The 16317-nt window shown below is 39.9% G+C and overlaps 1 protein-coding gene across 2 annotated transcripts in view; it reads left to right on the forward strand.

Annotated features, from left to right (window-relative positions):
• Positions 1-16317, forward strand: part of Xrn2 (5'-3' exoribonuclease 2) — a 75000-nt gene that overhangs the window by 24676 nt on the left and 34007 nt on the right. For both annotated transcript variants that reach the window (XM_051144782.1, XM_051144783.1), the window contains 8 exons: positions 1130-1174; positions 2893-3024; positions 5268-5386; positions 8373-8508; positions 9995-10102; positions 10182-10271; positions 10978-11050; positions 15637-15720. In XM_051144782.1, coding sequence (XP_051000739.1) covers positions 1130-1174; positions 2893-3024; positions 5268-5386; positions 8373-8508; positions 9995-10102; positions 10182-10271; positions 10978-11050; positions 15637-15720 — 787 coding nt within the window. The remainder of the gene's footprint in view (positions 1-1129; positions 1175-2892; positions 3025-5267; positions 5387-8372; positions 8509-9994; positions 10103-10181; positions 10272-10977; positions 11051-15636; positions 15721-16317) is intronic.

Here is a 16317-nt window from a genome sequence, read left to right on the forward strand (position 1 = left end):
TTACCATTGGAGGTTTCATAGACTCATCCTTGGGTATGTTTTGTTAAATCCCTCTCCTGAGCTGTGTGTGGTGGTGCATAGCTTTAATCCCAGCAGAGGCAAGCGGATTTCTGAGTTCCAGGCGCCTGGGCTACACAGGGAAACTGTCTTGAAAAATAACAAAAACTCTCTCCTGGCAGAAAACATCAATTTCAGATCTCATTAAAGTTTTGCGTAACAATTGGCAGGACGTACTTAGAAGAGATACAGGTAATCTGCCCGGGTGGTCACCAGTACTACACCTGCTGGCTTCTGTTTTAGGCCACAGTGGGAGCCAGGACCATCTTAGCTATTGTTTCGAGCATGAACTTGCAAACCTGTGGAATGGGCCATTGTTAATGGGGAGCAGTATCAGCCCCAAACTCTGGAGAGTAGAACTCATGGTTGTCCTTTGAGGACAGAGAAAGTACTCTACTCTGTACATTAACTTTGCCCAGAATAAACAGTAACCTTGAATTCCTCTTTCTCTCTTGATATCTCTTTTGGAAGCTAGGGCTTAGTGTTTGTGGAGTCTCACTTCTTGCGTGTTGCCATTCATGCTAGAGTTAGGAGTGATTAGCCTCTGAGTGTCCTTATCAACTGTCTTGCAGAGGTTTTAGATGGCAGTTATATTTAACAACTTAGGATTTGTTGTTTTCTTACTTACATTTTCTCCATATTGACAAGCTCATTTCATTCAAGGTGAAGTTAAGATCTTTGTCATAGTGCTTACATTTTCCTGAAATGTATTTTTAGTATTCTAAAACAGACCCAGTGTGATGGAGCATGCCTTTAATCCTAGCGCTCGGGAGGCAGAGGCGGGTGGATCGCTGTGAGTTTGAGGCCAGCCTGGTCTACAAAGCGATTCCAGGACAGCCAAGGCTACACAGAGAGACCCTGTCTTGAAAACTCTTACGAACAATTTATTTGTATCTAAATTCAGTCCTTCTGCCTATGTAGAGTTCTGATATACATGGCCTTGTATATATAGTGTGGTGCCTCGTTTAGTCATGTCTCCAGGTAAATGGTCTTATGACTCACTCCTGCTAATGTTTAACTCTGACATTTTTGTGTAATAATTTGACAGAATATGTGGATTTTATACTTTTAGGACAGTTTTAGAAGACGACAGAAAGAAAAAAGAAAGAGGATGAAGGTGAGTTTTAATTAATCACATGAGATTGATTATAGTTTAGCTTTTTTGAGGACGTTATTTATTGCAGTAACTGTTCCTTACTCAGTCAAGAACATACGTATCCAAACTGCTGTGTTGGAGCTGGTAAAAGAATACTGGGATCTCCCCCACCCCCCCCCACCCCCCCCCACCCCCGTGTGTGTGTGTGTGTGTGTGTGTGTGTGTGTGTGTGTGTGTGTGTGTGTGTGTTCATTCTTGAGCCTTTACTCCTTCTGCTTTCTGTGTACAGGAACTACTGGTATGTGCCATCATCCATAGCCTCTGGTTTATTTTACTTTAGAAATTTTATTTATTATGTATACAGTACTCTGCCTGCATGCACTTCTTCTGCCAGCCAGAGGAGGACACCAGATCTCATTATAGATGGTTATGAGCCACCATGTGGTTGCTGGGAATTGAACTCAGGACTTTTGGAAGAACAGTCAGTGCTCTTAACCGCTGAGCCATCTCTCCAGCCCCTCCCTTTCCTAACCCTGGAGTCAGGGCTTCTACCTGATGGATAAGTAGGCAACAAGTGGCACTTGAGTATTAGAGTCGTTGGTGAAAATTGGGCAGTTTTTATAATAACAACAATTGGCCCTTTGCATCTTCTAGGAAGTTTCTGAGCTCACTTTCTCTTCCTTCATCATTGCTGTGTCAGGCCTTTTACAATGGCCTTCTGAACTATGTTTCTTAGCTCTGAATTCTCCACAGACTCCTCATTCCCTTCAGAATTCAGCTCTACCTTGGCTCTGGTCTAATCATCCAGCATATTCCCTGCTGTCCCCCAGATCCACCTGTGTGTGCTGTTGAGCGCTGCCTTCCTCTGTCCTTCCCACTTGATTCCTGCCTTTGTTACTCCCTCTCATCATATGCAGGGTCTCCCTTGTTGGTTTTGCTCTTAGTATTGACCAAACCTTTCTCTTAACTGTGCTGCTTCTTGTCTGCCTGTGAAATTGATTCTATACTTAATTACATAATATTTTGTAGTTTTTTTTTTAACCAGATGGGTTTTCAAAGTTGTTATTTTTACTATGTTTTATAAGATTTGAGCAGTGTCTGGGAATTGAAAGGGAGAAATGTTAAGTTGCTTGCCATTGCGTTCGGGTTCGAGAGCACTGTCTTAGTTAGGGTTACTATTGCTGCGACGGAGCACCATGCATGACCCAAAACAACTTGGAGAGGAAACAGTTTTTTTCACTCACAGTTGCTTATTAACAGTTCATCATCAAAAGCAGTGAGGGGAGGAACCTGGAGGCAGGAGCTGATGCAGAGGCTTGCTCCTCATGGCTTGCTCAGGCTGCTTTCTTACAGAACCCAAGACCACCAGCCCAGGGACGGCCCCACCCATAATGTGCTGGGCCCTCCCCCACCACTCACTGGTTAAGAAAATGCCGTGAAGGCTTGCCTACAGCGGGATCTCAGGGAGGCATTGTCTCATGTGAGGCTCTCTCTTTTCAGATGACTCTAGATTGTGTGTCAAGTTGACATAAAACTAGCCAGCACAAGCATACTATTATGTGTACTTTAGGGCAAAGTTTTTAATTATTATAGACGGTCGCTTGTAATGTTCATGGAAATCCATGCGACTTTTCAATGAGTTTAGTAGTAAAGCACTTAAAATAAGAACTGTCCCATTGTCCTCTTTTCTTTCTGTCACTAACTGTGTTGTACTTTAACTTTATTTCCATTTTTGTTAGAGAGATCAACCAGCTTTTACTCCTAGTGGAATATTAACACCTCATGCCTTGGGTTCGAGAAATTCACCAGGTTGTCAAGTAGCCAGTAATCCACGGCAGGCGGCCTATGAAATGAGGATGCAGAGCAACTCTGTAAGTGGCTGGCTGACTTCTGTGTGCTGTGGAGTGATTGATATCCGGTTCCCTTTGGGATTGTGTCTGTGGATTTTTATCATTTTGCCTAAGATTTTGTCTTACAGGATTTTGCCATCATCTTTTGTCTTTGGGATACTGTAACTGTGTTAAATCTACCTTTTACTAAGATGAAAATCACTAAATGAAGTGAAAGAAAAGTATATGGGGCAGTTAGTATAATACAAGTGAATATAAAGAGACAGCTACGTGGCTGTCCAAACAGACTGCAGCTGCTTGCCTTTACCCTGAAGCACCGAGGGGCCAGTGGTTCTAGAAACATGACTGGGGCACCCAAGTGTTTCCATCCTGAGACTGCAGAGGCCAGTGACTGTGTTCACTTATTCTCCCTCCTTCTTCGTAGGGTCCAGTTATGTGAGCGTGCCATTTGGTTCTTGCTTTCACAAGGGAACCGGAGTTTGGATAGTCAGGGATGCCTTAAAGTATCTGTTCAGAGCTGCTCCATGCCTTAATTGGGACCTTGAGGTTTTAGTCATTGAGGAGTATTTTTTTTTTTTTTTTCTTGTTTTTTCCAAAACAGGGTTTCTCTGTGTAGCCCTGGCAGGCTGTCTTGGCACACGCTCTGTAGACCAGGCTGGCGTCAAACTCAGAGATCCCCCCGCCTCTGCCTCCCAGCTGGGACTGAAGGTGTGTGTCTGGCCTTTCTCTTGTAGTTGGATGTGGGTTGAATTCAGGTGCTCGTCTAGTGCAGCCAGCACGCCACTCACCAAGTCATCTTTCTAGCCTTGGGCACGTACATTGTCGCTCCCCAAGCCATCTTTCTAGCCTTGGGGACATACATTGTCACTCACCAAGCCACCATCTTTCCAGCCTTGGGGACATACATTGTTCTGGGGGGGGAAAAAGACACAGTTTTGAAAGGAAAGTGCCTTTAAGGTCTGTGTGAAGTATAATTGAGTTTTACTTGGTATGTAGTGTGAACTGTCTTCGTGTTAAGGATTCTGTTTTAGTATTAAAGTGTTGAGAGCCTTTCGAGCTCTCAATTTTAAAGTAATTCACTTTACTTGAAATAACTAATCTGCTATGATTAACAGGAGGAAAACTTAACTATGAAAGTATTTTCTATTATGACAGTTTTGGTGATTTAGCTTAACTATAACTGCAAAAATTAAAAAAAAAGATTTTTTATGTATATAGTGTTCTGCCTGCATACGTACCTGCCCACCAGAAGAGGGCACCAAATCTCATCATAGATGGTTGTGAGCCACCATGTGGTTGCTGGGAATTGAACTCAGGATCTTTGAAAGAGCAGCCAGCGCGCGCGCGTGCGTGCGTGTGTGTGTGTTATTGTTTTTCAAGACAGAGTTTCTCTTTGTTAGTCCTAGCTGTCCTGGACTTTCTTTGTAGACCAGTCTGGGCTCGAACTCACAGTGATCCGCCTACCTCTGCCTCCCAAGTGCTGAGATTAAAGGCGTGCACCCCCATGCCCAGCCACAGCAGCCAGTGCTCTTAACCTCTGAGCCATCTCTTCAGCCTTCAAAATATTTTATAAAAAGTTTCAATGAAATATTAAAATATATAAGGTCCCATTGTGTTCTTTGAATTTGGTACAGAGGAACTAATAATTTAAAGTTATCACCCAGATTTTAGCAATACTAATAAAAATCTCCATTTTTCTATTTTACATTCTGAATTTTAAAACTATACATGTAAAATAATTCAACAGTTTTCTGATGGAGTCTCATTAAATTGTTTCTTTCTAATGAGTGCTTGGGTCCCGCTGATCCCTTATTATTTAATTGCACTCTCATGAGCTTTGTTAGGGGTGTGTGTTATGTATTACAGATAATATAATTTTTCCTTCAGGTATTCTTTTTAAAGAATTTTACTATTTGATAGCAGAGAATGATTGTGAATTCATGATATCAGAAAACTACCAAAGGAAATCAAGATTTAAGTTGAATAAATTTTTTTGTCTCTTAAACTATTTTTCTTTTGAAACAAGTTTTGTCTTAATAATTCTTTGGAGTCTGAGCAAAGGAAGTTTGATACTTTGTTGCTTTTCTTGCGAAGGTCCTGGCCAGGGCCAGTCTCTGTCCTTTCTGTGTGTGTTTGCTCTGTCTGCTTTAATAGCTTTAAACCTGTTAGCTTGAAACTTTGTGAATGAGTAGTGGGTGTTTGGCTATACCTTCTTGTATCAAACGAATAATGAAATCTTCCTATAATGTCACAATTGTCTGCAGAGCCCTTCAATATCTCCTAATACAAGCTTTACCTCTGATGGCTCCCCATCTCCACTAGGAGGAATTAAGAGAAAAGCAGAAGACAGTGACAGTGAGCCAGAGCCAGAGGATAACGTCAGGTAAAGCCATTTTTGGGGGGGGTAGCACTTTGTTGGCAAATTGCTGGACTAGATGTGGCCTAATTATTGCTATTTAGCTTAGAGCAGCAATGTCTTTAGATACTTGCCTGTGATCTTTTTATCCAGCAGTAATTAATATGGAGAGTTAGAATACTCACTAATTCCACAGAGATGTGTAACCTATTGCTGTTAAACCCACCCATCTAGATTAGTATGCAGGCAGCTTTCTGTCTTCCAAGCTGTTTTCCCCTCAGAGACCAAGCGCTAGATTGGCTAGGCACAGAGGTTTAGCTCCGATGATGTGATCTGAATGTTACTGTTTGGAGATTATATTTTCAGGTTTCTTAACCTAGAAAGTTCAGATACATTTGGACAATAACATAGTTTGCCTTAGCATTCTCAACCAAAAAGGTTCCTCCTCAAAACCTCATGTGCAGAAATCATTTAACAGAATTGCATGTGTGTAATTTGGTTGCGTTACAGGAGTTTCCCTTTAGCTGTATACTTGAAGTTTATAGTGGGAAACTTTGGTTTTGTAACTGCATCAGAGACTGAAGTCCAGATAACCCTGAGCTTTCTGAACAAAGCAAAACAATTTTAAAAATTATAGCTTGCAGCCGGGCGTGGTAGCGCATGCCTTTAATCCCAGCACTCAGGAGGCAGAGGCAGGCGGATCGCTGTGAGTTCGAGGCCAGCCTGGTCTACAAAGTGAGTCCAGGATGGCCAAGGCTACACAGAGAGACCCTGTCTCGAAAAACCAAAAAAGAAAAAGCTTGCTAAGAATTTAGGAAAATGTTGTGTTTCAAAGTTCAGCAATGTTGTGCTTCTTGTATAAAAGATAGAATGTGGAGATTTGTATTTATGATTAAGAACTTCTTGAGTAGGTCATATATGCTTTATTTTCCTAGTATCCTTTAATCAGATTAGCCATGAGATAAACATTTAATCTAGCAGTGGTTTCTGCAGTCTGTCAGTCTGGGTTTCCATTGTAGAAGGACTCAGTTTTATTTGATATTTAAAAATATGTTTTAGCCTAATGAATGTCTGTGTACTATGTACCTGGTTCCTTGAGAGGCCAGAGGAGCTGTCAGATCTCCTAAAATTGGAGTTACAGGTGGTTGTTGGGGGCTGGGATTTGAACCTGGGTCTTCTGGAAAAGCAGCCAATGCTCTTAACCTCTGAGCTATCACTCCAGTGCTCTCACCTCCCCCCACCCCCCCTTTTTTTAAAGTCAAGATCTCACTGTCTAACTTTGGTTTGTGTGGAACTTTGTAGATCAGGCTGGTCTCAGACTGATAGAGAGAGACCTGCCTGCTCCTGCCTCCAAATACTGGAGTAAAGGCAAGTGACAGCTTAGCTCACTAGATTCTTTTTTATTTATCATGTAGCCATCATGACAAACACTGGTTTAATAGGTAACTTGATGTGTTCAGTAATTTATTGTTTAAAAGTGGTGTTGGGGATGGTTAGGTAAAACAGGGTTTCTATCGAGAAATGATTGAGATGGCCAGGCGTGGTGGTGCACGCCGCTAACCCCAGCACTCGGGAGGCAGAGGCAGGCGGTGCAGTGTGAGTTCCAGTCTAGAAAGTGACTCCAGGACGGCCAAGGCTACACAGAGAAACTTTCTCTGTCTCGAAAAACCAAAAAAAAAAAAAAAAAAAAAGAAAGAAAGAAAAAAGAAATGATGAGGCTTTGGGCTTTTTGTTTCATTTATGTTTTTATGTAAAGCAGTCAGTGGAGGCCATGTCTTCTAGTTCTGGCAGGTGGTTTGGGAGGACGGTGTGTTCTCTGTAGTTACTTTGTTAGTCTGACGCTTGTGTGAAAGTTCTTAATGAACCTGATGTTCTCTGTCCGTCTTGATTTTTTTTAAAAAAGGTTTTTAGTTTATTCCTGTTCCTTGAATAAAATATTTAAATCTTTTAGAGAATAAAAATACAAACAAAACACATTTGGGGGCAAAGATTTGATGTGGGCTGGAGAGGGGGGATCAGAGGTTAAGAACATGGCTGCTCCTGCAGAGGACCTGGTCTTGTTCCCAGTACTCACATGGCAGCTGCTGTCTTTAACTCCAGTTCCCGGGCATCCCATGCTTGTAGCCATGAGACGTGCACGTGGTCCTCAGGGTCTTACACTCCGGAACATAGATGGAAAGTTTAAGTTATGATCGCGTATCTTCCATGTTAATGATAGTAAGTGAATTAACTGACCTGTTTATAGGTTACAGCAGAACCTAAGCGAGGAGAACAGGGGTGTGTGGGGACAGTGTGTAAACAGATCTCTGTCTCCTAGGCGGACGTCAGAGCTCGTGGTTGAAAAGGATGAGACAAGCAAGGGCAGAGAGGAACAGTATGCAGTAGACAACACAATCTCTGCATGCTCCCTAGATTATTTTGTTTTTTAAAAAACATTTACAATAACTACCTTCTTCATATGATAGAATACATTATTAAGAATGTTGAAATATAAAATATCTTTAATATTTTAATCTTAGGACATAGTTTTAGAATTATTGCACAATTTAAGGAAACATGGGAAGCAGTATTAAGATTGGCACAAACAAGGATCATGTGCTTACTCAATAGTTGGTTATATTCTATCTCTCTCTTTCTTGGTTTTCGAGACGGGGTTCTCTGTGTAGCCTTGGCTGTCCTGGACTCACTTTGTAGACCAGGCTGGCCTCGAACTCACGGAGATCTGCCTGCCTCTGCCTCCCGAGTGCTGGGGTTAAAGGGCATACATCACCATGCCTGGCTTTATAATGGCCTTACCAGAATCAGTATTTAGGTTTCTGATGTTTAATCCTCTTTAAGTTGATAAATGCTGAAAGTGGAGTGTGTAGAAAGTTAAATGAATCTCTGTTAGCTTTCTGTTCAGGTCCTTTAATTTACCTTAGATATTAAGTATAAATAGGTTTAGATTGGGAATCAGTAGCCGGTCTATAGTTGCTCATGTATTGATTGAACACAAACTTTACCTGGGTTTTAGGTTGTGGGAAGCTGGCTGGAAGCAACGATACTACAAGAACAAGTTTGATGTGGATGCAGCTGATGAGAGATTCCGACGTAAGGTGGTTGAGTCCTATGTTGAAGGGCTGTGCTGGGTTCTTCGGTATTACTACCAGGTACCAAAGGACGTTTTCCTTCTAAGTTTCTGCCTAATCATTTTAGAAAACCAGTAATTTCTATACTTTCATGAATATTGAATATCCTTAGATAGAAATCTATACTTGTTATTTTAACTTTTTTATCCAAAATTATTACTATGATTAATATTTGTAAAGACTTGGAGGCTCCTTAGGAATTACTCTATCAATAAAATTTGGTTTTGTTGTGTTAAAGGAATTTAGGGATTGATCGGTGTTTGAGTTGGTCTTTAAGATGATTAAAGTTTAACGGGGTTTTGGTTTGTTATTTAAGTAGGATTTAAAAATAGCAGAGTATTTAGCAGTCACTAAGTAAAGAAAGGATACAGTTTGGCACATACCAATAAAAATTTGAAGGGCATTTGACAGTATTGTGGGTTTTTTTTTTTTTTTTTTGAGACCGGGTTTCTCTGTGTAGTCTTGGCTGTCCTTGAACTCACAGAAATCTGCTTGCCTCTGTCTCCCGAGTTTTGGGATTAAAGACGTGCCACCATGCCTGGCTTGAGTTGAACCTTTTGTTAATTGAGATGCCAGGTTGGTGAGAGATTAGATAGACACACGGAAGATTGTAACACTGAAGGACAGTATTGGTTTCATGTTAGGTAAACTAAATGTGGTGCCACCTGGGGATGGATGAAGTCGGTCAGTATGTAGATTGCATCAAGTAGTGCTGGGAAGAGAGCCTCCTTCCTGTTCACACCACACCAGGAAGGCACCTCTTTTTCCTTGAGTAGTACTTGCTTTTGTTTCATTTTTGGTGCGTTTACTAATCCTTTATAGTTAAGAGGACACATGGAAGTATAATAATAAATTTTGATTGTTTAATTTTCAACTACTGTTGAAGTTTCCAACTACTCCCTGCTCAGTAAATATACAGTGTAAACTGCCTTTGGTTTTATTTGATGATAGAAGCTCTGAGACGGGAAAGAAGTGCCATCAAATACATTTTAAGGATAAATCTCTTTTTTTTTTTTTTTTCCCCAAGAGCTCTCGCTCTACCACTGAGTTAAGTCCCCAAACCCAAGGATAAATATCTCAGTGAATTTGTGTTTGTGAATATAAAGTTTGATGTTAACTACTGATTATTCAAGATATTTTTGCAATATTTTTAAACTAAAGGAACCACTGATATGAAGCAGTCAAACAATATTTTGAGCTAAAAAAAAATTAACAAGTAGAGTATATAATAGAAATGACACTTTGCTGGGCGTGGTGGCGCATGCCTTTAATCCCATCACTCGGGAGGCAGAGACAGGTGGATCTCTGAGTTCGAGGCCAGCCTGGTCTACAAACGCGAGTCCAGGACAGCCAAGGCTACACAGAGAAATCCTGTTTCAAAAACCAAAAAAAGAACAGAAATGACATTTTAAAATAGGATATCATAGACTGAGGGATAGTTGTAGACTAATTTTTAAACTGTGTTCGTCATGAAGATATTTGCTCTTATCTGTCGCTACGACTGTAGGGCTGTGCGTCCTGGAAGTGGTACTACCCATTCCACTATGCTCCCTTCGCGTCAGACTTTGAAGGCATTGCAGACATGGCGTCTGAATTTGAAAAGGGCACGACGCCGGTAAGCTTCAAGGTGCTGGATGAAGCAGGAATTTGCATTTGATAATAATTGGGAGTCTTAACTTTTCCCTCTCTTGCAGTTTAAACCACTGGAACAACTCATGGGGGTTTTCCCAGCTGCAAGTGGTAACTTCCTACCACCATCATGGCGGAAGCTCATGAGCGACCCTGTAAGTCTCCGGGCTTGAAAACGAATTGGTAATATTAGTCAGAGCTGCTTTTGCACCTCATAGTTAAAAAAGAACTGAAGTACAAAAAGAATGTGTTCTGTGTATTTCTCACTGCATAATGTGTACTTTCTTTGACTGTGAGCATCATACCCAGTACATAAAACTGATTTGTTTTCAATCTACATGTTACTCTTTTGAGATGGGGTACTTACTATGTAGCCCTGGAATTTCCCCAGTAGACCAGGCTGGCCTTGAACTCACAGAGATCAACCTCTGACTCCCCGGTACCAGAATTTATAAAAGTTGTGAGCTCCTACACCCTCCATAACTATTTTCATTTGTTTCAACCCTATGTACTGACTTCAAGCATTCTGTTTGACTTACCTGAAATTACCTTTAAGTTTTGTGTGTGTGTGCTTGTTAAAGATTGAGACCCAGCCAGGAAATAGGAAATGTTGAGTAACAACTCTTCACTACCTGCATGTAGCCCATAATTATCAGTTCTAAAACTCCTTTTATTTGTTTAAGTCAAATTGTTATTTCATTGTACTGCATCTGGTATTAGCGACCTTCGTGCCTTAGTATCTAGAGAAAATATGTCTCATTTCCTCATTGAGGCTTGGTGAATTGAGTAAAAGTCCTGTCATGTTTTGTGACAATGTATGTGACATTTGTTTTTAATTCTTTTACTTTCTCCCTGGAACAGGATTCTAGTATAATTGACTTCTATCCTGAAGATTTTGCTATTGATTTGAACGGGAAAAAATATGCATGGCAAGGTAAAATTCAGATATTATTCCTTTTTTGTTTACTTTTTTTTCTTTTTTGCTTATTTTCTTCTGTTTTGCTTATTCAAGACAGAGTGGTGTGTGCTTATGTGTGTGTGTGTGCGCGCGTGCGTGCGTGTATCCCTGTCTGGCCTGGAACTCCTTTGTAGATAAGGCTGGGCTCGGACTCAGATATGTCTGCCTCTGTCTCCTGAGTGCTAGGATTAAAGGCATGCACCATCGTAGCTTGGTTTGTTTACAGGACTTACAGGATAAAAGAGTTCTGGAAACCATATTTATTTTTATAACTGTGTGAAAAGTGGATATATCTATTTAATCCATGATTGTTTGTGATCTATATATAGTAATTTTAATAGTAAAGTTTGGTAAATAGTAACTTGTTGAAATAGGTTAAAATTTGCAGGTTTAAATTTGCAGGTTTAGTGTTCTTTGTGACTTTTTTCTTCAACCAGTAGCCCATTGTAACCTTCCAAGGTTGCTGAAAAAGAAACAGTCATGTGCCTTTGAGGTTGTGGAAACTTGTGACAAATATGCTGGAAACTTAACAGTTGGCATTCATTTGTTTTGCTTGTTTTTAAAACTCCTTGTGTAAATTATGTAGGAAAGGAAATTTTAAGATTCATACTAAATTTAAGATGTTATTCAATACTTCACAAATGTTGATCATTGACTATAAGACACAGTAAAAAAAAAAAAAAGTCTCCTTCACCAGATTCTCCTTTTAGCAGATATTCTACCCCCTTTAAGGTTAGTTAAGCTCAGCATTGTGAGGCGGGGGGGTGGGGGTGGGGGGATGCAGCATATAAAGAATTTATATATTGAAGGGCTGGAAGTAGCTCAGTGGTTGGTCGTTTGCCTGGCATGCACAAGTGCCTTTGATCCCCAGCAGACTTACAACACTCACCTCCCCTGTCCACCCAAAATCAAAAAACCATACTGTACTTGCAAGCTTTAAGACATTTGGGGGTTGGCTTTTTTAAGTAGTGGTGATAATTTCATATTGCTTCAATATAATGTTATTGAAAAATGCATCTTACATAGTGGGGCCATGTAAAATGTGCTGTGTCACATGTGAATGGATCAGGCTTTGGAAGGAACTTTGTAGAGGATCTTTTAAGGAGAAGCAGCATGGGAAAATAGAGGGGTAATAAAGGAAAAGCTAGCCGGCACTCGGGAGGTGGAGGCAGGTGGATCAAAGTGAGTTCGAGGTCAGCCTGGTCTACTAAGTGAGTCTAGGACAGCCAAGGCTACACAGAGAAACCCTGTCTTGAAAAATACTGGAAAAAAAATTTTAAAAGTTAGTAAGTAAATATATATGTTTATTAAATACATAATCCAACCCTTGCTTGGGTTTACTAAATAATTATTATATAAACATACAGGTTACATGTCAACTTATGTTATTATAGTATTTGTAGCAATGACAATGAATTGAAATCCACATGGTAATTCGAGAGAGGATAAAATAATGCCCAATAGTTTGAATTTTCCCATATTCTTGCCAATTATTTTTCCTTGGTTTTTTTTTTTTTTTTTTTTTTTTTTTTTCTTTTGCGCTGTCCTGATCACTATGAAATGGTAATTCACAATAGCTTTAATTTACGTTTCCCTGAGGATTCTGATAGTGAACATGTTTTCATGTGCCTTTGGGGCATTTCTATCTTTAAAGAAATATCTATTCAAATCCTTTAGGTTGGGCTGATTTTTAGTTGTTGCATTGAAGTTTTTTATAGTGTATAAATGTTAATCCCATTTGATAAGATTTTGGTATATTTTCTCCAATTCTGTGGGTTGGTTATCTTTTCACTTTTGTTATGGTGTCTGTTAATGCCAGAAATGTTTCAACTTTGGTGCTCTATTTTAGTATTTTGCTTGTCTTTCTGTAACCAAGAAATCATTTGCCAAGTCCAATATCATGGATCTTTGCCTATTTTCTTCTAAGATTTCAGTCTTCAGTAGTATTTGACTTGATATTTGTGTGTGGTATAAGATAAAGCTCCAGTCTTACTCATTCATATGTGGATATCTACTTTTCTATGCATCAGTTGCTAAAATGACTTCTTCCTGTTGAGTGGTCTTGGTACTCTGCAAATCATTTGGATATTTTCAAGGCTACTAATCTAGTCTCGTGGTCTTTATGTCTGTTTTTATGCTCGTACAGTACTGTTTTAATGACTTAGATGGTATATGAGGTCAGAAGGCTTTTCCCTGCTCAGGATTTCCCTAGAGTCTTTTGAGTCGGTATCAGTCACTTATTCCTGTGACAAAATACTTGACCAAAGCTGCCTAGGAAAGAAGCCTGGCAGTAGGAGGCAAGGGGCATCTGGTTCTTATCGCCGAATTAGACGATGTCTAATCGTCAGTGCTCAGCTGCCCTCCTCTTCTTGTTCTTGGGACTCCAGCCATTAAGACAGCTGTCCCCCTTCAGGGGCATCCGTCCCTTCTCAGCTGAACTTCTGGAAACACCTTCACGGATATACTCACAGGTGCCTCTCTCAGGCACCCCGAACCCAGTCAAGCTGACAGTGAAAACTAACCAGCCCAAGTCTCTTGGGAAGTTTCATGATATATATTTTTTTCATCAAATTACGTTAATATTTTCATTTGGATGCCACCCATAGTTTTTTGAAAAGGCAAATTTAGTACTATTAAGAAATATAAGTGCTGGGTGTGGTGACATACGCTTTTAATCCCAGCACTTGGGAGGCAGAGGCAGATGGATCTCTGTGAGTTCAAAGCCAGCCTGGTCTACAAAGTGAGTCCAGGACAGCCAAGGATACACAGAGATACCTGTGTCAAAAATGAAAGAAAGAAAGAAAGAGGAAGGAAGGAAAAGAAATATAAGCCTGGTGTGGTGGCGCACGCCTGTAATCCTAGCACTCTGGAAGGCAGAAGCAGGTGGATTGCTGTGGGTTTCAGGCCAGCCTGGTCTACAAAGCAAGTCCAGGACAGCCAAGGTTATACAGAGATACCCTGTCTCAAACAAAACAAGCGAAAAAGAAATACAGTTCAAAACACAATTTTAAAACAGTGGAAGCAATATTACTATATAACTTGGTAAAGTTCTTGCCTGGGGTGATTAAATCTTAAAATGATGGAGAACTGTAGCTGGGCACTTAAAAAACAAATCATAACAGTTTTTCACTATATGTACTGTTAAAACATGTAACTTAATAGCAATATTGTGATTTTATACAATTTGTTATATATGTAATAGTTCTGGTTTCTTTGTGTTTTATAAACAAGCAGACAACTTAGGTAATTTGGTCAAAGTTTCATGGTAGCAAAACCAAGGTCTGAACCTACAGAGTCTGGCCCTAGAAGTGCTCTTTTGAAGTGACTGTTTATCTGACTGAGGATCAGATGAGGTCACAGGAGGGATGAGATGTCCCTCCTCTGACCTGACCACCAGCGCCCTGCTGTTAACCCTTCTGCCTCCCCTAGGCAACACAGGGAGTTTGTTCCTGGGGACTGCATCCCTGTGGGTGGCACTGCAAGGGACAAGCTGATTGCACCATGTCTGGAATTACTATCACAGGAAAGTTGTATTATAGGAAAATCTTACAGGGATTTCTTTAAATCCTAAGTCAAATGGGTAGAAAATAAAAGCTAAATAATGATTTTGGTATTTGTTGGTATATTCTTCTGAAGTGTAGGATTGAATAAAACTTGAACAACTTTTATTTCCCTGTTTGCCAGTAATTGAATAACAAATGCTGATAATTTTGAGATTGCATCTTGTAGGTACTGCAAAAATTTATACTAGAACTTAGATTCTTACATGGCAGTAAAATTAAATTCTTCCTTACTAAGAAAAGAAGTAACTAAGTTAGTAATGTTTACTTTGGAAGCCTTTTCATTTCTTATAATTTTCAAATACAGTGGTTTGGAGTGGTGGTTGTTATAGAATTGTTTAATTCTATTTCCCATTTGTTTTTGCTATTTATCTTTAAGATTTATTTGGCAAAAATACTATTTTTTTATATTCTAGCAGAATAAAGATATACTTCAGTGGCTTTTTTTTTAGTATTATAACAGATACTATATTATGATAGACTTCCCTGAAAATGATCACTGTAGGCACAAGTAAAATAATAGCTTTAATTCAGCACATTCTGGGAGCCATTCCCAGCCCCCATATGAAGTCTGTTCTATTCCCTGCTAGTAAGTTACTTAGGCAAGGCTCTAATCACAGTACAAATTAATCAGATTGATTTCAGAGTGCTATGGAAGCTGGGAAGTTGAAGAGACTTTTCATGTAGTCCAGAAATAGAACCTCTGGGTGTGTTAGGTAAATGACCTCATTTTACAAAGACTCAGGACACAAGGACATGCTCAAGTTCTAGGGAGATAAGCTGCTGCTTGGCCCGAGGGCATTAGTAAGGTCACAGCATTGTAAGTGTGGAAAACAGGGTGACATTTTTGGTCATTACTACCACATATTTGCATCTGAATTTTGGTTATGTGACAAAATAGGGTTCAGTTCCAAATGTCTTTGTGTCCACAGACATACTTTACTAGAACGTTCATTTGAACCAATGAAAATCTGACGTCAGGTGGTGTGCTGTTTTCCCCAGGTGTTGCTCTATTGCCATTTGTGGATGAGCGAAGGCTGCGAGCTGCCCTAGAAGAGGTGTACCCAGACCTCACTCCAGAAGAGAGTAAGAGTCAGTCTATCCAACATAGACTTTGCTTCTGTATAGAATTAGACTTCAGCTGGGCGGTTGTGCACCTTTAATCCTAGCACTTGGGAGGCAGAGGGAGGCCATCCTGGTCTACAGAGAAGGTTCCAGGAAAGCCAGAGCTGTCATACAGAGAAACCCTGTTTCAAAAAACAAAACAAAACACAAAAAAACAAAAACAAAAACAAAAAAACAACACCAACAAAAGAATTTAGACTTCTTTCCTCTTGTCAAATTGCTCATATACGAGGCATACATTATTCATTTATTATGCTTCTTAATCTATTATATGTAAATTGAGCACTAAATAATTACAATGTTTAATTCAGAAGTATTTACCAAACTTGGGAAAGATTGATATACAGCTGGGTTTTGGTGGCACAATCCTTTTATCCTAGCACTGAGAGGGCTAAGGCAGGAGGATTGCTGAAAGTTAAGTTCTGCTTGGGCTACAGTGTGAGACTCTCAAAAAATAAGTTACACTTCAAGAATATCTCTTGAGGTATTCCAAGCAAGTGGACCTAGGAAACAAACAGACATTGTGTCTGACATTATATATATATATATTTCAAGCCA

This window comes from Acomys russatus, chromosome 4 (assembly GCF_903995435.1).
Source record: "Acomys russatus chromosome 4, mAcoRus1.1, whole genome shotgun sequence".
Classification (NCBI taxonomy): domain Eukaryota; kingdom Metazoa; phylum Chordata; class Mammalia; order Rodentia; family Muridae; genus Acomys; species Acomys russatus.